Source organism: Manacus candei, unplaced genomic scaffold, assembly GCF_025592945.1.
Source record: "Manacus candei isolate 608988 ecotype Guabito, Panama unplaced genomic scaffold, ASM2559294v1 h1tg000028l, whole genome shotgun sequence".
Lineage (NCBI taxonomy): Eukaryota > Metazoa > Chordata > Aves > Passeriformes > Pipridae > Manacus > Manacus candei.
In genome coordinates this window covers 6,502,882-6,529,377 of record NW_026138076.1, presented here as the reverse complement: position 1 = coordinate 6,529,377, position 26,496 = coordinate 6,502,882, and the positions used below count along the sequence as shown (strand labels likewise).

Here is a 26,496-nt window from a genome sequence, read left to right as displayed (position 1 = left end):
TATTAACCTGAGCCATGTGCAGCAGAAACGTTAGGAGAAGGTGTTAGAAGACATGAATCACTCCATTTATTAGAAATTATTTTAGTGGCTGCATTCACTTAAATGCCATAGTAACACAGGAAAGGCTGAGAAGTCAGTGTTAACATTTCTTTTTCCTTCATGACTGATCCCTGTGGTGACTTCTTTTATAATGGAGCCACATATAGCGTCCTTTAAACACATTTTCTTTATCAACACAAGCATCAGGTAGTATGTATTCATTCACCTCAGGAATCGCAGAGCACTCAAAAAAATTGCACATATATTTGCAAAGTGTTGATTGCAAATATCAGGCAAAACAGTATCGGTTATATTTAACAGGTTTGAATAATGTTCCATATGAAAAACTGGAAGGCAAGATGGAAGATCTGAAACATATTATTATTATTTAATCTTATAAAATATTGATATTGTACACTGCATATCAATAAGTTTAAAAAGCCTGGGAAATCTCCATTTAAAATAATGCAACTTGTACTCCCCTCATTTTGCAAATTACTGAAGGAAAATCCTTTTTTTTCCTGCTATAAAAATATTTTCTAATTTTAATCACAACATATATATTCAATTTTTTATCTGACTTGCAGAATTCATTAAAGTGATCCAAAATTACTTTTGCTGTCAAAACGAGAAGTCAGACAGTGATGAAAATAAATAACACAGCTATTTCTTCTCTCATTTTAAGTTCCAAGTGTTCACTGTTTTTTTTTAAACTTTTAACCTATGCCAATAGCAAGCAAAAATAAGATTAGCAAGAGAGTAACGAACTGAAAGGGATTGATTTGAGAAAAAAGGAGAATATTCGGGCAAGGTCTCTTCCCTCAGCTGAAAGCTTGACCCGACTGAGGCAAGGCTGCACATTGTTTTGCTGTTTTTCAGAGTAAAAGAAGTTGAACGTTCACATGTGTCATTTGAATGTATTTTGAATTCCAGAGTTGGATTTTAACCCCTAAGAGATACCCAAGGACACTGTTGCCCAGGTAAACATAAGCAAAACTACCCTGGTAGGGTTTCACAGGAGACCTCAGCAATCCCTCATTGTTCCACCACGGGCAACATGGATGCAATTGTGCAAACCCCACACCCCAATAAGCCATTTGGCCAAATTTTCATCTGAATTCTGGTGTGTCCAGATTTTAGCCTCTGTATTGGGGTTGTCACACTTCTTGGGCACAGCAGTTGTACAGCTGCATAATTACAGGCACTAAAATATATGTGCTTTACAGTTGGTTCCCCGCAAAAAATGCGGTTTAGCTTTGAGAGTTTGAAAATAACCAGGCTATGAAAATTTGAACCGTTTTTTTCACAGAGCACCTAACCAAAATCCCACTGTTACTTTATACTCTTTCCAATTTGATTTTAAATATCAGCTGACTTTCAGTGGTCTCACACCTTGCACTGCCTCTAGGCACAATCAAGAGTGTATCAAGCCATCTTAAATTCCCTGTGCATCCTGTATCATCAGCTCAAGCGACTCAATGAAGCCTCTCCACTCTGTTACACTAAACTGCAGCAAACACTGAATTCTTAATTTTGTAGCTTTGTGAAGCTTGTTATGGTGTGATTTTGGAGCACACCTTTATCTGGCTTTGTCTGAGACAGCAAGTCTCTGGAGCCTTCTGGTCCCTGAATATGGCACCCCGTGGCAGATACCACAACAGAGCATTCTGGCCTAGCGGTTACTGCTCTTCAGCACATAAAAACATGAACTGTTGTAAACAAACCTTAACTCCTGAGATAAAAAAAAAAAAGACCATTGAATAGAGCATGCTGGAAAAATATGTCTCAAAAAAAGCTGAAACCAGGTATTAAATCCGTTAGTGGAGTGGGGAACATAACAAAAATGTCCCCAATAGTAACAGGCTTGAAGAGTCGCAACATGACATTTTGCATGCAATTTTTAATGTTCAAACAGTAACAATAAATACTTTCAAATTAGGGTTATAAAACCCAGGACTTTCAGTGAAGAGGCACTGCAAAAGTTGAGATATAGAAACATATTCCTCCCAAAAGCCAACAGGTTTTTAACCAAGGACCGCAAATACTCAGTCACTTGCGTAACTCCACATAAGTTCAATGGCATTCAAATTCTTTTACAAATATGTCAGTTTTAGTGTTTCCCGGGCAAAGGATTTGCAATCAACACCTGAAGAGAAAGAGAAGTAGGAAAGAGAAGAGTTCAGGAAAGATGGGTGGTGGTGGGAGTCCTTGTCTTGTGTGCACAGGTGCAGAAGCTTGAAAATATTTAAAATTTATATAAAAACCTCACAAGAGACCAGTATATTTTTATGACCAGAAGCCTCTCTTATAATCAAGTTGATAAGTGGTAAATATTCAACAGTCTAGGAGCTGGTGGGACAATGACATCAGGTGTGGTCCTGTGCACCACTGGTATTCAAGGTGCCGGCAATGCAAATACTTGTTCACCTGCATCACATGTGAGATAATCCTACTGTGCTATGTGCCATCTTTTATGGCACCATGCTATAAGCCCCTCAAAGGTCAGTGCTATAAGCCCCTCAAAGGTCAGTTCTATAAGCCCCTCAAAGGTCAGTGAACTAGTTGAAGGACAGGAAAAGGGACAAAGAAAATCTTGCTGTACTAAGAAATCCCCCAGAGGATTTCCTCTGTGGGCAGCAGAAACCTTGGGATGAGACAGATCTGCAAGCCCTGAGAGATGATGCAGGGTAGAGGGGACAGATAATCTGAGGGGGAGGGGAGTGCCACAAATCACAAGGAATGCACAGCAATGTGTGTGCAGCCCACTCCATCTTCTAGCAGAGTTCTCTAACATACCTGGAGTTTCCACCTGCTTAGCCTGACTTTCTGTGCAGGAGGGTAACTTGGCCCTGAGTAGGTATGTCAGGATTTGACTCTTAGAATTGACAAGCTCCCCAGGATGCAAAGCCTGTTTCAATCTTCCTTTGATACAGCCCAGGCAGTTAAACTTAGTATGCAAACTCAAAAAATATATTGTTTAGCCATTCTAAATACACAAATTCAACATTGCCATGTACTTAATTTTTTACTAATGTAAGTGACTGGTTTCGCTAAACCCACTGTGTCGAAAAAAAGTGTACTAAAAATACGTGAAAATTTTAGTGCTCATGAAAAAATAGCTTCCATCCCTGGAGACTAAAATCTTTTGTGTCCAGAATTACAGCAGGCACAACAGAAGTGATGGTAGGTAGCACAGATTCATCTCTGCCACCCCAACCATATGTCTAAACCAGCCCTGACTGCAAGCCCTTCTGGGATTGTAACCCGGTGAAGTCTAGGAAGAATCAGATTAGTTTCCCATGTTTGACCACATTGGTGAGGAACAAGATGAATGTAACAAAATAAACCTCACAAAGCTGTCAGGCAGCTGTCAAATGCCACTAAGTTTTGATCATTCCTGTACTGGATTTGATGACTGTTATGCAATGACTTGGGCATGTCTAAGAAGTGCTAGGCTTCCCTGCAGGCCATTTTTGACATGGATAGGACAATTTGCTTCTGTGGTTAGCTAAAGGGAAAACCTCCAAAATACGAAAACAAACTTTCAGGATTTTACAACAATGTATACAAGAGTCCTTTAAATAGAATACACAGTGGTCAGATTTTATATTCCAAGTTCTTAAAGAAAAAAATCCACATGGACAGAGGTAGGGGTTGATCCAGGCAGAAGTTCATCATTAAATAAATGCAGATGCAGACAAACCATCAACTGAGGAACATCAACAGAAACAACAACAAAATCAGCACAGCTGTTATCTGCAGATCTCCAGGCTAGGCCTGCTCCAGTCCAGGCTAGCAAAGTCCAAACACAGGCTTGGGAATGGGGGCAAGTACTTGCACCTTTTGTTTTTCAAGGTAGTGCCCATGTGTGTTTGGGGGGAGAGAATCAGATAGAGAGCACATCTGTCTCATGAGACACCTGCGCTGTGGTCCTGCCAAGAGCCCTCCTTTGATTCACCTCCCATTCTCTCTGCTGCAGTATCTTTGTGTGAAAACAGAAAGAACGAACATGAGCAAAACCACCGCTGAGAGTCCTCAAAAGATTTTGCACTCGTTAATGGAGAAGAGCTTCCGCCTGTTCCGCCTTTTGTCTTGATTGACTGCTGTCCTCACAGCATACTCAAACACCTGCTGCACCCCTCGGTTGCTGAGGGCAGAACACTCCAAATAGCCTTTGGCTCGCACATCCTGGGCGAGCCGCTTCCCATCTATCGGGCTGATGCAGGAGGAGCGGTACGGACCCGTGTCACGCTGGTCAGTCTGAGTGGCCACCACCAAAACGGGGATGCGGGGCAAATGGCTGCGGATCTCGCCGATCCATTTGTTCCTCAGGTTCAGAAAGGAACTATGGTTTGCCACCGAGTAGCACATTAATACCACATCTGCCTGCTGGTATGAAAGGGGGCGAATGCCTTTGAAGGCATCACTGCCAGATGTGTCCCAAAGGCCTAAGCTAATCTGCACACCATCCATGAAGACATCCACTCCAGTATTTTCATATACGGTGGGTCTGTAGTCATCTGGAAACATCTCAGAGGTGAAACGTACCAAAAGAGATGTTTTCCCAACAGCAGAGTCTCCCACCAGGACACATTTGACTGAATCCAGCATTTTATTAACGTCCAAGGCCAAGAGCGCCGTCTCCGTGCAGCAGGACTGGGATGGAGAGATGCAGTGGTATCAGAGGCTTTCTAGATAACTTCCATTTAGTGAGAAACCATCCAAATCTCTTTACTTCTTATGACTTGATTCTGCCACTTGAGACTAAAATCCCCTTTTGTCCCACATGGTTCTGTGGTGCTGTCGGTTTTAAATCTTCACTGAGTCAAACGACGTTTCTGGAACGGTAAAAATAAAATGTAACATTTATAACCCACAGTGAACAAACCATTCCTCAGCAACATAAAGGTGCTTGGACATGTCTTTGGACAGCCATGAGGAGTACCCGACTGAGGATGATGAACTTTGCCATTCCCTCCCAGTCGGCTCGGTGTAAAACAGCCATTCACATAAATAACCTTCTTGCTGCTCCACAGGGGCTACCAGTCTTACCACCATTGCCATTTTCCACTGACACCCACTATTTTTTTCCCTCCAATTGTCTAAAAAGTAATAAAATTAATTTAACTTTGGTTTAACTGCTACTAACCTGCTTTAAGTGAGACATTTCCTGCCTCTGACTTTCAAAAACACTGACAGAATCCTGAATCTTTAAGTGATCAATTCAGATTCTCTTGAAAATGTACCCATGCTCTCCAGGGGTAGTCAGGAGAAAAAAAGCCCTTCACTAACCAATTAGACTGTTTAAGCAATCCTATATGGAACAGTAACACGGAACCACTTGTGATAATGTGTGAATCTCACGCGACATGAACCTTAACAATTTTCAAAAGCAATAAAGGATTCACAGCAAAAGTACATTAAAAATTAATTTTTTTCTTACAAATCACTTTCAACAAGTAAGAAGCACAAGTCATAGGAAGTCCCACTACCTATACTTTCCCCAATTAAACCATTTTATTTGAAGGGGACTCAACTGCCCTGACATTTACTTCCTTGTAAAACTGAACTAAGAGTACCTCTTCAGAGTATGTAATTGCTTTTGAGCTCCTGCCAGCATTCAGTCAAATTTTCCTATTTTGAAAGTGTTTGCCTCTTCCCCAGTAGCTGTGTGCAAGATTCACTGCTCACACAGGGCAACACACAAGATGCTCCGAAAATCACTAGCGGCAAAACGGAAGGCAAATTAGTTCTGCTCAACAAAAGTAATTTAAAAAAGTATCACTGCATAATTTCAAAATGTCATGTGTATGTTACATAAATAATATATTTCTGTTTCCTTCATATATGAAGGGAGTCATCACAGCAGAAGGTTATTTGCACAGAAATTAATGATGGCCACTGTATGTTACTTGAACACTCTCCAATTTCAGTACCCTAACGCCACCGCCCCCACCCCTCACACACATTCCTAGTACACACAAAGCTTTGGTTTACTCCACAAAGGGGAAAAACAAAGGAAAAGGAAAGTGCTAAATGAGCTTAGAGAGAACATTTTAGAGTCGCTGACAACGGCTACTAGCAACTCATCTGCTTTCATTTTGCAGCGAGGCAGCGCCCTACCTCCTCTCGCGTGGCTGGCATACCTGCACCTCTCCCCCGCGATGCACCGGCTGAAAGATGTGTGGCCGGAGCATGCTGCTTTATAGAGGAGGCACCAAGCCTGCGGAGCCGTCCTTGTGCGTACTTGAGTTACCGACAGCTACGGGAGGCATTGCAACAGATGGCGCTTCCTGGCCTGCCAGCGCGACCGCGCTCTCACCATCTCAGCTTTTTTCTAGGAAGTGGGATGGAGGCCTAGGCTGCTTCATGACATTCCTGGCTGCTGGGAAACAAGCTGCTGCATGACTTTAAATCTTGGTGGCAGCAGTTGAAAATTTACTCTTAAAGATTCATTAAGTCTATCTCCACTCTCTTACCCTCTCCATTCTCCAAACAAGCTCTCAAGGGAATTAAACAAGACCTTTACAAAATACATCTATGAAAAATTCAAACAGTATATGTAGGATACACAGTCCAATTGCTTAAATGCATCATCATCTCTCCTTCAGGGTATTCTACTTAAAATTTTGTCAGCAGTACAGTTTCAAAACACCGCAATTCACTACAAGCCAGTAGCATATTATTCAGACAAAACTGCATGCTCCCAGGAGAAAGTTTCCATGTACTAAGTCTCCTTTTCAGAACAAACATTTCTTTGGTGCAAGTTGTCCTTAGTGCCTTCAGATTCATTATTTTGTGTATATTGGAATGTGGGGGAAAATAAGGATGCCCAAAGCATGACTTTTTTGATTTCTTAAATGCCAGAACAGAGACAGACAGATAAAAGGATTGATTATACTGGCTATTTTGAGAGAAAGTATATAAATGATAAAAACCTGAAAGAGAGATTAAGGAGTAGTGAGTATGGCTAGTTGATAGACAATAACAAAAGCTGAAATATTCCACTGTGACAGTGTGGAATTGTTTCCAAAGCAAATGATATTGTTCTACAATCCATTGATGAATAATAAAAAAACCCCAGAGTATAACTAAGTCCATATTCTGGTCCTGTGGACAAATTGCCCTCAGCGGCCCTGATCTTGCATTTGTTCATAACCACTTGGAGTTCATGTGCTTCCATATATAATTGGGACTACATATGTGCATATTGAAGAATCATTTTTAATTAAACACATAGCTGGTCCTTGTTGCAGCCTCAGGGTAAGAGCAGTATTAGTGTATTAAAATAAGTACACAACTTCACCTCAATTGACTCTCGATTAAACATTAAAAAAAGGCTTTAAAAGGACAGGCTAATTTTGGGTACTTCTACACCTCAGTATTCAACCAGTTGTGTAAATATTTGCAGAAGTTTTGGTCCCTTTCTCTCATATTCTGTCTTGGTCTGACAGAACATCTTGTAATGGTGCTATACCCATTACAAGACTGTACAAAACCTGATCACAGATCAGAAGTGAAGTCTAAGGTGCTGATGGTTTGGGGTTATTTCCCAACAATTTGATCTTCCAAATTTTACCAACTTTATTAAGTTCATTTTGTATCTGGAATTTCAGATATAAAGCTGTATCTTCTCATATGCTTTTTTTGGTTTATGCTTTCATCACTCCTAACAATCGAAGATATTTGAATAATAAGGTAAGACCTCTTATAATATCATTAAGTATAAGAATGCATGTCTTATTCTTGTGTAGTCATTCTGAGTAGTGCAAACTTCAGATTTTGTTCTCTCTGTCTTTGGAATACAGAACCCTGGCTCTAGTGTGTGATTACAGAGCCGTCGGACTTCACTGATGATGTGAGCACAAGAAGCTGTACAACAGTCGCTCTCCAGGCACTGTCTGACCTGCACCTCAGCAATCTCATGCAAGTAAAATGCTTCAGACTTGATCATGGCTGAATACGATACGGAGGAGGTGAGTGGCGTTACCAACCTGCAATGGGATGGGATGGGAAGAGGAGCACAGCAGCACCAAGCTCTTTCCAGGTAGAGGCTTCACGTGAATATACATCCCATGAAAAACTAATGTAGTATTTGTTGAAACCATTCTACCAACAAAGGAAAGCTGGACTGCTGTATCAAGAGGCCTAAGTTAATCAGCTGAAACAAACAGGATTTTCGTTTATGCCAAGAATGCCTCTGGCATCTACTATAAGATCATTGTGAGCATGGTTCACTGTGGCTAAACATCTCCAGGGACAGCATCTTATGATGGGAAAATAAAAACAGCCAGATACTTCTAATTTCAAAACCTCTCTTGGATATTGGTAGTGCAGCCTCAGGTGGGCTGATATTTGAAGGGCATTAGCTCATACATAAACAAACCACGCAGGCAAGATGACAGGCTTTTTAGATCAGGTAGTCACAAAATGCTTAAGAGAGTTGAAGCAATTAACATGCTAACTATTATTGCTATTATCCAGTCCCTACCACAATTATATCTTAGTGTAGCTCCTGTTAATATCAGGATAAAAGCAGGCGAATTTTTCAGTTTGAGCACCGTGTATACTAGTTCTTGAAGAGATCTGACATTGCAAGGAAATAAAATATTTATACTAACAGGAAAGGTTGAAAACCACTGGAGAGACTTCCACTTGCTGTGCAATGCTTGAATGTACATATTGTCTTTCCCTGTTTACACTACTCCTGTAAGTCCCACCTCACAGAGAGGTTGGGTCTGCAAAGCAGTGCCTACAGATCTCTAGTGTGTTGATTGTAACCAATTCTCCTTCTAACTGCACCACAGATATGTCAGAACTCTCCTTGCATCTCTTAGTAAGAGGCTCTCAAGGAGAGGAAGGACGCATGAAGACTACCCTCACCGACCAGAACAGTGTGCAGCTTTACACCTTCACCTCCACGGGTGCAGTGGGCACTGTAGGGCACAGACAGGGCCTGAGAACAACTCCTGCAAGTAGAAGGAGAGGAGGGAGGAGGAAGGCTGGTAGGAATCAAGACAGGACAGAGACGCTGTTGCCTGGTTAGTGACAGCACCCAGAAGATGCAGCCCCTGCGACAGAGAAACCATGGCTGTTGTGGATCCAGTCTGGATGCTCAGCTAGATTACCAGGTTGTCAAGGTCATGCTACCTTGTTTTCAATCTGTGGATGAGGTGTACTTGCTCCATTCAGATACAAACCTCTAGACTGCTGCCACAGCACAGGGCTCCTGAAAACTAATACATAAGCTGCAGTCTGTCTGGAGGCTGCAGCTGGTCTGCAAGCAAAGGGCCCCTTGCTGAGAAGTTTCCCACCATGCATTCATTAAACTAATGCTCTGACATTTGCATTAGCTGCCTCCTGCTTTTTTAATTCCTTTTAAGACTATTTTGATCTATAGGACTAAGAGGCCCTGTCTTGCCAATCAGCCTCCCACCACCTCAGTGTCAGCGTTTCAGTCAACAGTGGCATTCAGTTGTGGTACCACTGCTATGAAAGCACAGCCTTTACCTTCGCAATGTGCCGCACCTTTTCCACAAACTACTCCACCAAAAATCTGCATTCAACTCATTTGCTTTCCAAGCAGGCTACCACAGGGGCCATCTCTACTCTCTGACCCAAAAGCAAGATGGCAGAATGCTTCAGCTGTCTGATATATTTATAATACTGATGGATTAATTGCCATACTATCTTTCAATATGGTTTTGTATTTTAAAGAGTTGAAAGAAGCTTGGGTGAGAGCTTTTATATGGATATTTTATCCTTAAGTACAATCATCTCTGCAACGGCTTCCTGAAGTTAGAAGAGTAAGCAACATGCAGTGAACCTCTATTTTCAAAGCCAAGATGCCTTTTCCTCTCAAACACAATCTCTTCCAGCATTAAAAAAAAATTCAGACATAAAAACTTAAAATTTTTTTTTCACTCCCTTATTCACAAAACTGACATGCTGTTCCTGTTCTCAAATTTCAATGCTTTGTTTTGAAAAAACACAAAACTAAATTTTGCTTTTAATTTCTAATTTATGAAATTTAGAGAAAATAGACAATCACTTCCTTAGGAGCCTTCGCAAAAAAATCACTTCTGGATCAAGACAACACCTGAAAACACCTCAGTTTCTTTCTTTGGCAGTTTTAACAACTGAAACTGAAGAAAAGGATTTATGATCAAATATTCAGTGATCTTGTCAACTTTATTACTAGCAAGGAAATTCAATTTATCAGACTTAAAGGAAATTCCCTCATATTGAGAATGTGAAATAACAGCAAACACAGATCAATGTTATATACAAGATGAAATGAGACATGAGGTCCTAGTAATGTGATGAAAGCTTTCCCTATAACAAAATTTACATATTTACACACATACTTACACACTGCCCATATAAAACTGCTTAATGACATATCTTAAATAAAAAATTTCTATTTCATTACTTTAGTAATTGTACCTATAATAATAATATATATATAAACAATGGATAAAGACTTGTCTAAAGATCTACTCAATTTACTATAGTCACTGAGAAAAAATTATTTAAATCTCATTTTAATTATCCATTTAGACAAAAGAAATATTTTTTTTATCTTCAAGAACCCTCTTACTGTGACTAATCACACCTTGATTCAGCTGCTTACAAATGATACAAATTATTAGAACACAACACAAACACAAATTATTAGAACCACTCAAAAAATTAACAAAAAGCCTGTAAGACTCTCAGGTACTGATCCAAGATCCTAAATTTAGTAGAACTCAATGAGATCTGGCAGTGCTAAGTACCTGCTTAAAGATTCAAGCCATGAGTCTGAAGTAATTTTTCTCCACGTGTTTATGGCATGACATGGTAAATTAAGCCCTACAGGGCATTTTCAAAAGTGATCCATTTTCAGTATAAATGTTGCATCCTCTCCAAATTAAAATCTGGATAAATCAAGTGTAGGAAAGTAATCTTGTCACAGAGGACCAGTTCATAAGCCATTCTCAGTCTGATCCAATATCTTCCGAAGTTATCAGAAATGGAGTGGCATGTCGTGCCTGAAGTGTGGCACTCGCCCTTGTGTTTACCTACTGTTTTCCTTATGCAAGATACTGGATATGTCATCTTTCTTTTCCACCCTTCTCTGTGATAATTTTTCTTCTCTGCTCTTAAGCAGAGAAGAAATCCTTGTGTCTCACCACAGATACAGCCGTACATGGAGCAGCTGGTGTGCGAATGTCACACACGTGTCTGTTCGAGCACAGAAGTTCGTCAACCATCTGTCCCTCTGCCTTCCCTCATAGTCTCTGTCTCTGTACACACGCACATGCCTATATATATGTACATATATATTCACTGCTGACATAGAACTGCTTTTGGATCCAGATGGGGATACAGATACGCTTGCAGATGAACATGGATAAAGTGCTACACACTGACTATAGCACTATCACATGTACCTATGAAAAGTCACGCTACCAGAACGGACTTACGGGTCAAAAGCAAATTTCCAGCAAGTCTAACTGCAATGTAGCCAAACTGAAGGACCAATATTATAAAATACATTAAATTTAAGGAACTGATTTCAATCAGACAACTGTGTGTGTAGAATTATTCTCATGTGGAAATGTTTGCAGCTTTGGGTCACAAACCACTTCAAATTTTTCATGCCACATCCTCTTTTAACACAGTTCACTTTTCTTGAAGTTTGAGACGAATCAAAAAGGCACTTACAACCTATTTTTGTAGGGGTTATTTTTGCAGATTTAAGTCTTCAAAATCTCCCCAGATTCTTTTGGTTGACAAAATGTGAAGTACTGATTTATTTATAACCTTCAACAATAATTGCATTTTCTTTCCAGAAAGCCTAACCTTTTCACTATTTCTGTTTGGGGTTTTTTTTACCATCTGCAGACAGGCATAATCATAATGAAGTATCCATTTCCTTTTCATACAAAACTAATATTTCTTAGTTTTAAAAAAGTATTCGTAATTTCTTGCAGGGTGATGCATTATTTGCTAGACTGGATTCATAGAAGTGTGTATGCACACACTCACGTATATATATACACACAGAAATACTGAAAATAAATCAGTGTGTATTTAAAACATAACTATTTCAATAATGAGTCAATACATCCATGTACAAAAAAAATTACATCCATATTTACATGCATGTCTGTATGTCTATATACATATATATTTACATATAGACACATTGATACAAATTTGTTGCAAAAGACATTGCTACAGATTGCTGTACAAAACAGATATATATTTTCAGCAAGATATCTAACCATCAATTGGAAATCTGCATACATATTTTGCATCAAATGGATGCACTATTGAAATGACAGTGGTATTTAAATTTCTTTATTTCCACATATATGTATGTGTGTGCACTTACATACACATAAGCAGAGATTACTGCTGTGCTTAATGTGGATTTGCAATAACCTAGGTATATAATTGACAGAGTTTTACAATTAAATTTACATAGTCACACATTGTAAAGAATTCCATTTCTACCGTAGATGCAGCTATTAAATTTTTTAGACACATTTTTACAGTATGTTACAATGATTTGTTAAGGAGATGCATGGATTTATATTGAATCCCACAGATGTATAGCATGGTAAAATGTTAAAACAAACTGGCAACTCCACATACACACTTGCATTTGCATGCAAAAGGGCTTCCTCTCTTTCATAGCCTATGCCAAGCCCAGTGGAGAGGGCTGACTTCTGTGTATTTTGGCTCTAACCTGCGGTGGGCCTGCATTCCTCTTCCTTGTTTGCACACTACCTGATCTTCCTGACTGGGTCCCTTAAACACTACAAAGTAATCAATATTAACAGTATAGCTAAAAGTTAATATATGAATGATACAGGTCATACAACCCCCTCCTCAATGTTAAAAAGTCTTAAAAAATTGTCCTCCCATTTCTCCACTGTCCTCCATGGCTTCCTTGCAAGATCTCTAGTGTTACTTTCAGAGATCTCTTCAGGTTTAACTTCACTCTGGTTTTATAAAATGCCTATCACAAAAAAAAGGAGTCTCTGAAGTCCAGATCTTCTCCCCCCATTATCAGGGGGAGGGGAAGGCAGTTTTCCATGTTCATTAAGTTATGTATTTGCATAGGTTTGATTTCAGTGGGAGGTAAAAGTGGAGGAGGAAAATATTAGTTAGAACAGAATTTGACAATGTTTAATGGAAGATTATTTTTGCATATTTTGTGATAAGGAAAATATGTGTTGAATGTACAGATGTTCTGAACAGCAAATAATGATGCTTCAGTTGACCAAACAATTTACAATAATGCCCTCTTGCTAAAGCATACTGATTTTTTTTTTTTTTTAATTTAGGTGGAACTCATATTTACTGCATGTCACTGTTCTGTATTGTTGTGATGAATGTTAAACTTCTGAAATTAATGAGCAAAGCTAGCAAAGGAAGCAACAATAATTTGGTTGGTTATTTATTTTATAACACAGAAAGGCTGACCAGGGGAAGTTTAGGTTGGATATTAGGAAGAAAGTTTTTACAGAGAGAGTGATCAGACATTGGAAAGGGCTGCCCAGGGAGATAGTGGATTCACCATCCCTGGAGGTTTTTAAGATGAGACTGGATGTGGCACTCAGTGCCATGGTCTAGTAACCACAGCGGTGTTGGATCAAGGGTTGGACTTGATGATCTCGGAGGTCTTTTCCAACCTGGTTGATTCTATGATTATTTTAGCTTTTTCCCTTAGTTTTGCTGGCAACAAAAAGCTTTTTCTTGTCTCTGTATATATCAGTGTTTAAAATCATAGTCTACATTTCAGCCACAGCAAAACAACCATCTTTAAGTCCATTCTTAAATTTTGTGTGTGCACACACGTACATTAAAATGTTAAAAATTTTGAGGGTTTACTCAGAAATAATTTCAATTATTTTTCAAGTAGAAGGTGCAATACAAAAGCTACAATTATCATAACTTGTCCTGCATTTGTAGATTTAAAGTCTTTATCCTTCTGATTTGTTTTATAAATTAAAAATGGAGTTGTCTTCCACAATCTATCCCACGACTAGTATTCATGTACCGTACCCAGCACAAGGATAAAATAAGAGATAACATGTATCTACAGTACAAGTAGGATTTTTTTTTTCTCACTGTGTAGCTTCTCTAGAATTCCTGAATTGTAGCAAATTAAATTAGACAAAATAAACAGGCATGCATACTTGCCTACATCAAACTGCCTGTGTCCTATGCATAGTTATAATTAAAGCCCAATTTCAAAAGAACGTGCAGTCAAGATTTCTTCTTTTTTCTTCTGGAACTAGCACAAATCATACCTGGTAGCTCAGATTTTACATTGATTTATATCTTACACCAACCATATGCCAGAGCAAAATATATATTTTAGTGCCTGTTTTCCTTTACTTTTCTCTGGTTGCAGTACAACCTTAGTTTCTTGTCACTTTTATATAAAACATATAATACTGCAGACAGCAGTGGGTCATATGGAATAGGTCAAGGGGAGAAAAGACTCTATTCTTACCACCAAAAGTAACACATAAATCCTTCTCACTCATTCTTCAGCTGAGTATTTTGAGAAGCCATTTCATATACTTATAGCTGACATCTACTTGGCTTTAAGTTGGTTTAACGCAAATCCCCACACTATGGTAAATCTTAATGAAGAGTTCTTCAGTGGGAAGCATAGAAAGTGTTCCTTGATTTTCTTGATTTTTACATATTTTGAATGAAAATGATGACACATGAAAAGAGATATTTTAGGAGAGCTATGTTTGAACATTATGACACCATTTCCCATGCTTTATTTTTTGAATCCTGGTGGACTTGATTCAAACTCAGAGATATTTTACCCAATGGCTTTTCATCCAGAATTAAAATTCCACTGAAAGATACATGAATTTAAAAACTTACATTTAAAAACTTGCATTTAAACTGGTGGAAATTAAAGAAATTACATGAAGGATTTTTATGACAGCTGTTTTATAGTATATTTTTATAATGAAAAAAATACAAGCTCACAGATGATGAGAGGAATTTAATAGATAATTGTATTAGTAATTCATTACCTTTGAACTCCAAAGACAGTTTTTCAATAACTTTGTACCTAATAACTTCAAACTGTCCAAAGACAGTTTTTAAGCACAGTCATTTGATGGAAAAAAAAAAAAAGGCAAGCTGAAGACTGTGTGTCCACTGGCATGCCTATTAATGAAAGGAAAGTACAGTTTTCTTGCAAGAGTGAGAGGTTTCATATTCTTTCAGTGGCCGTGGCATAGGAGACAACCAGAAGAGACCCCTTGCTACCTAGGGGTCTTGGTCTCAACTTTTATATTAGGAAAGCCAGTTATATCTGTAGTTTGACATAAACCAGGATAATCTTCAAAAGCAACTCGCTGTCCCTCATGAGAAAAAGAGATATCACCAGATGGTACAGCAACCTCCAACTGGGCAAGTGTCAGCTACTGAGACTGGCACTCCACGCTCACACTTGTATGCGAGAAGCGACTTTGTGCACAGTATGTAACCACAGCCCTCCGTGCCAGCTTCTACCAGTAGAGGTGTTCGTTCCTTTTTCAGCATATGCTGGGTCTTTCCTACATGATAAGTCACCATGGCCCCCTCAGGGAAACCCCCAAACCATAGCAGAATCCTCCTGTGGTTTCCAGAAGGTTCATACATTTCATCAGGTAAAGACAAGCATGTCAAGTTCAGCCCCATCCTCATCCCTTAGGAATTTACACTTCTTGGCTTCTGTAACTGAAGATCAAATGTGATTCCTTGTGCAAAAGAAATACGATGCAGACACAGCGGCAGGCAATTGTACAGGGTGGGAAAGATAAAGGATTTGCCATAAATCCGGGGCACAACCCCAGGCAGGGCTAGGCACAAGCGAATACTCCTGTACCTGCTCCATGAGGAATACATGCACGCAGTAAGTGTTCAGACTGTGTTCCCACCTATCCTCCAGCTGCCAGTGATAGCAATCTTCCAGCACAGCCTCCAGCAGAATGTGACTGCTAGGACTATTGCTCCATTTCACTTTGGCAGCTGCTTGTTTCTGACTGGATACACCAAAGTTTTGTACCCGTGACACCCAATGCTCACACTCACTGCTGCATTGCAGAGGTTTCACTGGCTCCAAGTATCTCCCCTCTCACTGTAGGCTGCCACTTCTGGCGGATTAGGAAGGTTTTCCAGTTCTTCACTGACATAAGAATTGAAGGACAACTAAATTCTGCTAAGCACACAGGCAACTCTATTTGGTTTTGTGGAGAAGAACTAGTGATAGGCTACAGCCCACAAATCTTGTTACATTGCTTTTTGTATTTGTGTGATCCTGTTCAGTATTTTAAGGCCATAATGCTTTAATAGTTGGCTTGAGACAGCTGCAGCCAACTTCCTTTCTTAATTACTATGCTGGGGTTATCCCAAGACATTTTTCAGCTGTAAGCTGTGTCATAGCATGAAAACATTTGAAAACTGCTGATTTAATAAAACTACACACTGCTGGCCAAAAAAGCAAGAACCTAATTTGAAATGATGTTAATTAGCTGTACGGCGTGGTGTCTGAAGTATCACACTAAGACTTTGAAAAAGGCAAGTTTTACAGTTACTTCTATCGCTTTTCAAACAATAATCAAAAGCATAATAAAAAACCTGCAAATTTTCACTTTATGATCAATGTCAATCAAAATAATCACTTAAATGGTGCATTCGGTAACATTCAACTGTTTCTTAATGATAACTATAGAATCACAGCACCAACATTTTACAAAGAAGATGGGGTGGGTGTTTGCTTTAGAGAGAAGAGGTCTTTTTCATTGAAAATTTTTCATTGAAAATCTTTTTCATTTAAAGTGCCTAACCCAGCTGCTGCTATGCACCTAGAACTGCACAGCAAAAGCAAGAGGAGAACCAGCAGCATTTCATCTCCTGGCCTGGGTGTCCTCCTGGCTGATTATCAGAAAGCAACACGGAGAAAAGCTCCTCAGGAGCTTCTGCTGGTGCAGACCTGCTGCTCAACAGGATGGGCCAGAGGCTCAGCCTGTGAGACTGCCACCATGGTTGCTGCTCATTTCCTGTGTGCTCTGGGTATACTGCAAATCATGTACTTACATATTTGAGGATTTATATGCCTTGCCCCTCACTGCACTAGAGATTACCTCCCTAATATTACTGGCACTAGCAGCTGTTACCAGCGATGCAACTTTAGCATCAGCCTCTTGGTTGCTGGGTATATGCAGCAGGGAGAGTGCTTCCATTTTCTCTCCAAATTCAAACTCCCATTGCAGCAGCTGAGCCAGAATTTGTTAAACCAGTCACCAGGTTGGAAAAGTATTTTTAGTGTTTAATATTTGTAGTAACTTTGTGGAAGTACAGCTACAATATCATGGTTTTCCTCCACTGTGTGTAGATACAGGGATTGTCCTCTGATACAGGCAGTCATGTCAGGCCTGATGATCTTCTGATACAAGCTGATTTCACACTCCTTTGGCATAGTAAAATTACCTTAATATGGGATTAAATGACAGTAATTTACAGCCATGTTGCCCTGCTGATGGACTATGAATTTACTATACATGAAAATCACACCCATTTTTAAATTTAATTCTTTGCTCTGGAACTTGGACAGTAAGTACAGATTAGTTATAAAACCACAGATTCTCTATAAATACAAAACTACTATTTGTCCTGGTTTGCAGCACCTAATCTAAGGAATACAAAACTTGGCATTATGCCTCATCAAGGCCTACTCTCTAAACTTAGCAGGAAGCAAGTGCATGTGAAGTTTTTCAACTGCCTAAGTCTCAAACATGGTATTCACATCACATACCACTTTTTCTGGTATGATGAATTTCACTTGTATGATACATCTTTAGACCTGTCTCTGAAAAAGAAGATGAAACCCCATTCTAAAGTCAGGTAAGTATACACATGTGGTCCTTCCTACTGGAACATCTGTAATCACACACTGGTCTAAATTGTGGGGGGCGGAAATGTGAAATGTGAAACAGCACGACAAAAAGCACAATCCCACCTTATTCCAACAGCAGCAGACACCAAAATTTGCTAATAGATATGCCTGCTAACAGCTAACTAATCTCATTTACCCTACCTTTTTCTTCTGCAAGTATTTTCTTCAGGATAAATCCCATGCTAAAGCTGGCCTCCACAAGATGCCACAGCTGCACTTCTGCCCCATCCACAGGTGGAAACACTGCTGAAAGAAGAAGTTAGAAAATCTTAAATCCACATTCAGATTTTTTGTGGACGTCTGTGTCAAAGGAATGGTTCTGGCCTCAGTGTGCTCCATCCTCATTTATCTTTTAGGTTAACTGCATCTCACTGGCAATGTGACAAGACCATCCCATTGCCTCTAGAGCATCATAAAATGAAGGTTTTGTAAGCACAATCTAGAAATGGCTGTGCACAAATGTGCACACATGCATGCACACACAAACTGCTCTCTAAAGGGACCCCACACCATAAGCATGACACAGCTGGCTCAGAAAGCAGAAAAGAAGCCGTGGGGGTGAGTTGAAAGCAAAGTTAGAGACACAGCCATTGAGACACTAATTTTCCACCTCAGAAGGTGGCACACGCACTTGTTAGACCCAGCAGGACCAGGCAGCCGCTGGAGCCACAGCCAGAGCCAGGTATCTTGGCAAATTAAAAACACATTGAATCTCACTCCAGCCCTAAGAGCAGCTTTTCTCAAATTCTCACAATAAAATCTTCACCAAAATTTGCTTGGGAACTTTAAGATGAAGCAGAACAGTTTTCTCATAAGCATAATGTACTTCGCAAATGAGGAAGAAAACAATCCTTTGAGGTGTTGCAGGTTTACACATGCCTATCACTCCCAGGTTCATAGTTCATACAATGGCAAAGAGTATCAGAATCAGACCCACCATCCTTAGAGTAATTCCTATTTTCTCTTTTTTCTTCTCTCAGTTAACATGTTAAAAATTGGCATGGCACAGTCCATCACACCCCTCTTTCTACTTTATACGAGGCCTTTTTACACTGAAGTGGAAACAAACTCTGGAACAAGTGAAAATCCAGAAAATACACAACTTGGACCGGTGTTCAATTCTGTATCACAATACTGAGTAGTTACCAGATGGTATTAAAAGTCAGACTGATTACATGAACCGATGTCACAAACTTATTAATAAAAATAATTAACAAATGTTAAACAAAAGATACTGAATTCAATTCAGAATATCAATTCACATTAAGACTTTTGGAAAAAAAAAAGAAAATGCAATGAACTCACCAGAGACAGGAAGCTGAAAGTGGCTGTTGAAAATAAACGTTACGGAAGTCAATTATTCTAGATGAGACAGGGGAAGAAAAAAAGAAGAGTGGCGTTCTGTGTTCTTGGCTTTTTCAGATGGACTATTTTTTAGCAGATTAGAACAATTATATTCTTGAAAGGACAAAAAAACCCAAAACCTCAAGAGGTAACCAGAGACCACTGCACATTCAGGCTAAATTAGTCCTGGCAACTGGGTCTAGTTCATCTGGAGGCAGCACTGACAGCAGACCCAGATGCAGTGTGACGAGAAAGAGTGGAGAGGTTTAGCGTAAGTCAGCTTCCTGGTGAGAGCTTCTCAGCTCTGCCTGTGTGGGTTTGTTGTGGGTTGGTATATGAGTGTATATATCTTTCTCTCTGCGGTGACTATGGGAGCAGATGTAAAAACCTTGACTGTGGGGGAGGGGGGCAAAACCTCCAGCCTGCAGAAAGCTTTCTCTTTGCACTCTGCTGCTCCTACAGCTGCCTCCTCTCTGCTACAGGGGCTAATGGCATAGGGCAGCCCAGCAGCTCCAATGTGAGTAGAAACGGAGCAGACTGACAACTGCCTGGTAGCGCTACATGCAATTCACACTCCAGTAGCATGAACGAGACCTGGGATACTTTTCTGCAAGCTGGAATATGGTCCTGCCTTTAAAAGGAGAGTACACATATTTAGTTGACTTTGTGCAAAACCCAAGGCAGGCACTTTTGGGCTGATTCAACATTGGCTTTGTTGTAATTCAGTGAGGATCCCTCTGAAGCATTGGTTAGGATTGATTAGTGGTATCATTTTATCAGTGAGTATGTTCTCTCTTCTACCAGCATAAAGAGGCTGAGCAGGTGGAGGGACTACAGTCATTGAGACTCCCACCTTTCCCAGCACAGACAAATTGAGCTGGCCAGATTCTCATCATTTGCAGATTTCCTACCACAACACTGAAAGCAAAGCTGTGATGATAGTTTCAGGATTTCAGGTGTCTATGGTCTACACTCCAGGGGCTGTCAGCACAGGATGTTGTCCATTTTATGTGATTAGGCAATCAGACTGCAGGGATGGCATTCCTGTCCCATATTCCTTAAGCAGCCCAAGCACACCAGCACAGTAGAAGAGCTGCCTCAGAGCTGAACACGAGGGGCCCGGATGACCAGCGCAGTGGACTCTCTGGTCCTCAGGCAGAGCAGTGGGTTCCCATAAGCTTTGAAACCCAGAGGCACAGAAATGGAATCCAAGTACTTTTCAGCAAATATTTTGGGTCAGTAAAGCCACTTCAGACCATCTCTAGCCATGAAATAGTAGGAACAGGCTGCCCGATCCATATTGAAAGCTATGAATTTTATGTTCCTTGTAGGAGGGGAACTCTCTGAAGATAGCTAGAATTTGTCCACTTTAACAATGTGACAGCTCAGTGCATTCCAAGATAAATCTTGCTTCCAAGAAAGATTAAAAAACAACAGAATAATTTACAAGATACAGCAAAAAGGAAACAAAAAAGAAAATTTATGTGTAGATGAAAGGTAGTTGTGCCAAAAATATAAATAGCTGCTGAAAGAACACAACCTATGTAAACGTGCTGTAAACCCCTGCCGATACAAAGCTCGCAGAACAGCGCTGCACAGTTAGGATGGGGAATCAATTTGTTTCTTTCCCTATGAAATGGATTCAGTTAATTTCCAACAGGGATGAAGGTAAGGAAGGATGGCTCAGAGAAGGCATTTTTGGAATTCTATTTTATTAAAATCTTCAATCTTCCTTTTTGTTTGAGACAAAATTTTGGATAAGGGGCTTCAGTGCACTGTCAGCTTGCATGAGAACTTGTGTTACTTAATTTTCACATTAAATATCTATTCATCTGTTTTTAACTGAGTTTGGGTTTTCCAATACCAGCGTATGCAATCAGGCAGTAAGTTTCCAATGCAGTTGTGATAAAGAAAATCAGACACCCAAACACTTTGAAATGTTTCCATCAGAAACATTCAGAACTGTCAGAAGCGGAGAAATAAATACTATTCACAAATTATACTGATATAAATGTCTTTGGTGATCATCACCAATTATAGGTCTGCTACAGAGGGCAGATACTTAAAAATGCAACTACTCCTTTCTGTTTCGTGCTGAGACTAATCCAGATGTGAGGCCATCTGGCTAAGTAATTTGCATTTCTGGAAAAAGAGTGCATCCATCTGTAAAATACTCCGTAAACAACTTTTGAACAGAGTGAACCCAGCAAATAAACAAGACTGGAGTATAAGAAATGTGATCTAACGTCTTGATTTCCACCCGTTTCCCTCCATTGTGCTTCCTGGAAGATCTTGACTGAATAACTTCCCAAAAAGAGTTAAATTTGATTAATTTGAGACCTTTCTTAGGGATACACATGCTTCACACATTTGCACCATGACTTCACTTCCAAGTGACCTGAAACTCCAACAAAAGACCCTCAGCTCCATGCTCTCTGCACAACGTGTAAGCAATGCCAAAGGCAGGTGTAATCTTGCACCCTGACCTGTTTCACTTGATCCTTGGTTGGTTGTAGGGCTTTTTTTTTTTCGTGTGTGTGTCTTTCTTATTGCAATTTTTCTGCTCCCTTTCACCTCTTCATGCTGTGCAATGAAGGGGAACATCTGGCTGTGAGAAAATAGTTAATACATTAAAAAATACATCACTTCTGCTTTTTTTAAAACTCATTATGAGTCATTATCTGGGATATTCAGAAACAAACACTTTGTTGTGGAAAATAATTACAGGGCAGGGTGGAGGATTGCAATTTATTTTTGCATTGAAAAGTAAGCTGAGAGCAAAAAAAATAGAGTCTTAAACTGCAAGTAACTAAGGGTTTGTAACAAATTATCTAAAATGACATGACCCAGGGTTTTGATGCGGTTCAGTTTACAATGAAAGGTCACATTTGTTCTTCATCCACTGATTTCTGTCCCTCTTGGAGAAACCAGCAAGTGGCTGATGGTAGGAGTGTGTTTGAGATTAAGGAAGGAAGCTGCTCCTGCCCCCCCTGCCTGATTTCCTTTTTGTTCTCAGATTCACTCAGCTCTGATTTTGGTCTGACTCAAACAGTATGGCATGTGCAATGCTCAGGAAGTAAACCATGACATTCTTGATATTCACTGCATTTAGCCCTACAAGCCTTTCTCCTGTCCTAGAGGATCATTATATTATAGAAAATAAAGCTAATAGTTGCTTATATCTAGCCACTGCACCAGAGCTATAAACAACATACAAGAAGAAGTGTGCTTATTTTGTTTAAAAAAGAGCTTAATTCTTTTTTTTTGGTATCCTTTTTAAAGAGAGGCAAGAAAAATATATGTGGTCAAGATGCCAGCTGTGCATTGGGAAAACTGGGATGCGGCTATTTGCTTTCCCTCAAGTTTCTGGACAGTACAGGGGAAATCAGGTAGGTTGCCCGGACTCATTTCAACCTGGAGGTGAAAGTACTCCCTTCCCAGGAACAGATACCTCAGCAAAAGGGAGGCTTTCTCACAGTATGGCAGAGAGCATTGCTAAGAGAGTCTTTAAAGCAGACCAGGCGCAGCAACTTCTGCAGCATTACTCAATGTGAGAGCACTAAATCTGAAAGGGGAAATGAAAACACAGTTTCATAAGAACTTCCTACATGGATTCCGGTGGAACTCTCACGCTATTTACTATGCCTTGATGAATTTAGGCTCTGGTTCCTCAGCAAGCCAACGTTGTGTGTTAGACACCCTTGGGTTTGGTATTGCAGTGGCACAAACTGAAGCATGTGGTGATAAAAGAGAATCCAAAATCTAGCATGAGACAGGTTTCTGACACATTGTGTGGGCAGGACTAGAAGCCTTCAGAGGGTGAGTCAAAGCCCTCCAGCATACTGAGGCTGGAGCATGCCTGACAGAGAAGCCTAAATGAGGGAACCTGCCTGAAATGCCACCCCCTCCCTATGGACCCTCCTGCCTCCCTCCTGGAAGTTCAACCTTCAACTCAGTCCAGGTGGAGCCCCGTCCCATGCCACTGCCTCTTCCCCTTCAGTGACAGGCTTGCCCTATGCTTCAGGTGACCACAGAGCAGCCCTCCAGCTACCCCTGCTCTGGGGGATTTGGCCCGTGGCCACCCAGTTTCTGAGTGTAGTGCTGAGATGGATCCAAGGTACTGAGCAATTCAGAACTGGGCATGCCTGAGCAGCACAGACCTCTGAGGCCCAAAACAGATAACCTTGAGTTGTGCAACTGATGATCAAACTTGGGTTTACTGTCAGCATTTGCATGCAGGTATCTACATTCATCCAGTCTCTTTTCAAGACTGATGCAGCTCCATACATTAAACCCATACACTTGTGCAGGTAAGGAAGCCAGAGATTTCCCCATTTTCTGAGATGAGAGCTTTCTGCTATCTTAACTACAGAACTACTCTTTATGACTTTTACGTGTTTTCTCACTGTGTACGGATTAATAATTAGCTATTTCTCTGGGATATTTCTGTTGAGATCATATTGTCAGCAACATGTGCTGTGACAAAACTAATGTTTACACACCTTTTTTTTCTTGCAATCTGATACACAGAAGCCAGTGTCCTAACTTCCTAGCACAATTCCTCCTGTGACGCCAGCACAAAACTGGTGGTCAGCACAATGTACAGGAAGTGCTTTCCTCCAGAGCAACATGAAAACCTACATCCTCTTTCTTGAAAGTGAAGCATGCTTAGGAACTGTGCTGAGGGTTACTTAACTCCCCCATCTCTCATTCTGGGACAGCCTGTGAAAGCAGTCTCATCACAGAATAACAAAATGTTAAGGGGTTGGAATGGACCTTAAAGATCATATAGTTCAAAGCCCCCTGCCGTGGGCAGAGACACCTCCCACTAGAGCAGGTTCCTCAAGGCCCTATTATCCAGCCTGCTTTGAACACTGCCAGGGTTGGGACATCCACAACCTCCCTGGACAATCTGTTCCAGTGTCTAAGAACAAATTCAATCTTCTTCCCTCAAATCAGATACTATCCCTAAATATCCATCCACCCTACTGAGGGAAGAAGATTCTTTCCGTGGTTGTCCACTTGTTATTTTTTTTTGCTGGAGCTCTTGGGAGACATTTGCCCCCCCTGGGCAGCCCCGCGGCTGAGGGCAGCCCTCTCCAGCCGGCAAACGCTTCCACAGGCAGGACGTGCAAGCCCACATCTGTTTCTCAGAACCGTCTGACTTGTGCAGTTTTCTCTCTCCCGAGGGACATTTACACTTCCTTCCCCCATCTGGATTTAATGCAAAAATAATCCCAGTGGCTTTGCCGAAGCCGTGGAGGAGGTTCCAATAGTTTCCTCTGTGAAGTCACACCCAAGTAGAGGGTGCCCCGGCTTCAGGGCCAGCCGAAGGCCCAGAGTCCCCGATACGCTCCCAGCGCGGCTGCCCGGGGCAGCAAAAGCTGGCGCAGGCGGGCAGCGCTGGGAAACGCTGGTTCCTCCTTTGGCTCCGCCCGGGAGGCGTCCAGCTGCGCTGTGTCGCAGCAGGGAAGTGCCGGGGGACGTCGCTTTCCTCAGCAGCCCCGCTGCCTCCGCCCCGGGGCTCCCCCTTCCCTGCGCCCGTGCCCCAGTCAGCGGCGGCTCCGGCAGCTCGGCCCCGGGCCCGCGGAACGCCGGGCCCACGGAACGCCGGGCCCACGGAGCCGCCGGGCACACGGAACCGCCGGGCACACGGAACGCCGGGCACACGGAACCGCCGGGCACACGGAGCCTCCCGGCACCCACGGCGGAGCGGGGCCCGTGCTCCCCGCTCCCGTCTCCCCAGCCGCTGCTCCTCCCCCAGCCCCGCTCCCGCAGCCTTGCCCTGCCCGTCGTTGCTGCTGTGTGCGCTTTAGCCTTGTCAGGAAAGGAAACGCCGGCACAAACCGGGCCTCCTGCCCCAGCTGTCAGAAGCCGTTGGGGTTCCTCTTGGTAAACTCAGCAATCTGAAGGCAGCAGCTGGTTTTGTTTTGAATGTACTTTTCCCACTTGCTCCTGTTTCAAAGAAGGAGATAGGGATAGTTAAACTCTGCAGCCTAAGGCTCTCTGCTGCACCAGCCAGTTTCTCCTTTCTAGTCCGTGAATATGGAGATGTTGCCCCAGAACAAGGCTCAGAACAGGAGCTTGACATAGCTGCCCTGAACTGCTCCCAAAGCATTCTTTTGTGAAAGCCTCCCTGCCAGCCAGGGTGCATCATCCCTACGGGGATGTTTTGCTCTCCCTACTGCATATCAAGATAGCTACTTTACATAGTTGTCTTGATAAGTGCCAAAAGCTGAAGCTCCCAGTCACCCGTGACTTGTCTATATGGCACTGCAAGACAGTGAAAGGAGATAATCTGGAAAGGCAAGAAGGATAAATAGGTAAGGAAGACTACTTCTGCCCTGATGTTGAGGTAGGAATCCAAGGCAATGCCTTAAGAGTTAGCTGACGGTGGAGCAAGCACTACCATGCAGAACTCCCACAGGCCAACTTGACAGGACTACCATTCCTCCATTTACAGACCAAACTGATTAAATCTGTGGCACAAGCAGAGGACTTCCACTGCTTGCTCTGCTGGCCATGTGTATGACTAGCCACGGATGTGTACACAGGAGGAGAGTCCGTTCTCAAGATACACAAAAATAATACTGATCCATACAGTTGCTTAGCAAGCTTGTAGAAAGAACATTTGTCATCGCAGCACTGCCACACTCAAATGTTCTACTGCCCAAAGAAAGTTGTAGATATCAGATCCTGATCACACAGAGGAAATGCATCAGCGTTTAATATTTTGCTATTCTTTTAGCATTCCCCAAGTCATGCAAGATTTCCCTGGGCCATGTTCCCTACTCACAAGGACTACACAAATCTAGTTTCAGACCCAACACCATGACAGAAGACACAAAACAGCTTTGGACAACAGGGAGGAAAGAAAGCAAGATGGTGGCTTTTATCCTGTGGTCCCCCTCAGTCCTTTCTGTTCCCACAGCTTGAGTTAAAGGTCAGAGAGCATGACAGCACAAGGGTCTCAGGCCTCTAGTGGCACTGGGGATACATGAATGTCTTTTTCAACCCTTGAAGTGGTAGGGATTGCCATAATGTCCATTGTGGATTGGATGCCAAAGCCCCATTTGTTCATCAAAAGCTACCAAAACTGCAAGTCTTCCCCACCGCACCCCTAAAGTCTGCAACATAGTTTTTTT

General features: G+C 41.4%; 1 protein-coding gene across 4 annotated transcripts; it reads right to left on the bottom strand.

Annotated features, from left to right (window-relative positions):
- On the bottom strand, positions 1–25,471 carry RHOH (ras homolog family member H). 4 transcript variants are annotated; one of them, XM_051790117.1, is made up of 4 exons: positions 25,199–25,471; positions 23,850–23,915; positions 18,149–18,250; positions 1–4,877 (listed from the first exon to the last, which is right to left on the bottom strand). In XM_051790117.1, the coding sequence occupies exon 4, from the start codon at positions 4,648–4,650 to the stop codon at positions 4,075–4,077; it is 576 nt and encodes a 191-aa protein (XP_051646077.1). In that variant the 5' UTR covers positions 4,651–4,877; positions 18,149–18,250; positions 23,850–23,915; positions 25,199–25,471; the 3' UTR covers positions 1–4,074. The 4 variants fall into 4 exon arrangements, with proteins under 4 accessions (XP_051646077.1, XP_051646074.1, XP_051646076.1 ...); XM_051790114.1 differs by lacking the exons at positions 23,850–23,915; positions 25,199–25,471 and adding exons at positions 19,313–19,335; positions 24,517–24,922 and having other exon boundaries at positions 18,149–18,253; XM_051790116.1 differs by lacking the exon at positions 25,199–25,471 and having other exon boundaries at positions 23,850–24,214.
- Between the last annotated feature and the right edge of the window lie 1,025 nt (positions 25,472–26,496).

What these genes read in the sequence shown, in the direction of transcription:
- RHOH (XM_051790117.1), bottom strand. Translation starts at nt 4,650, where the DNA reads ATGCTGGATTCAGTCAAATGTGTCCTGGTGGGAGACTCTGCTGTTGGG.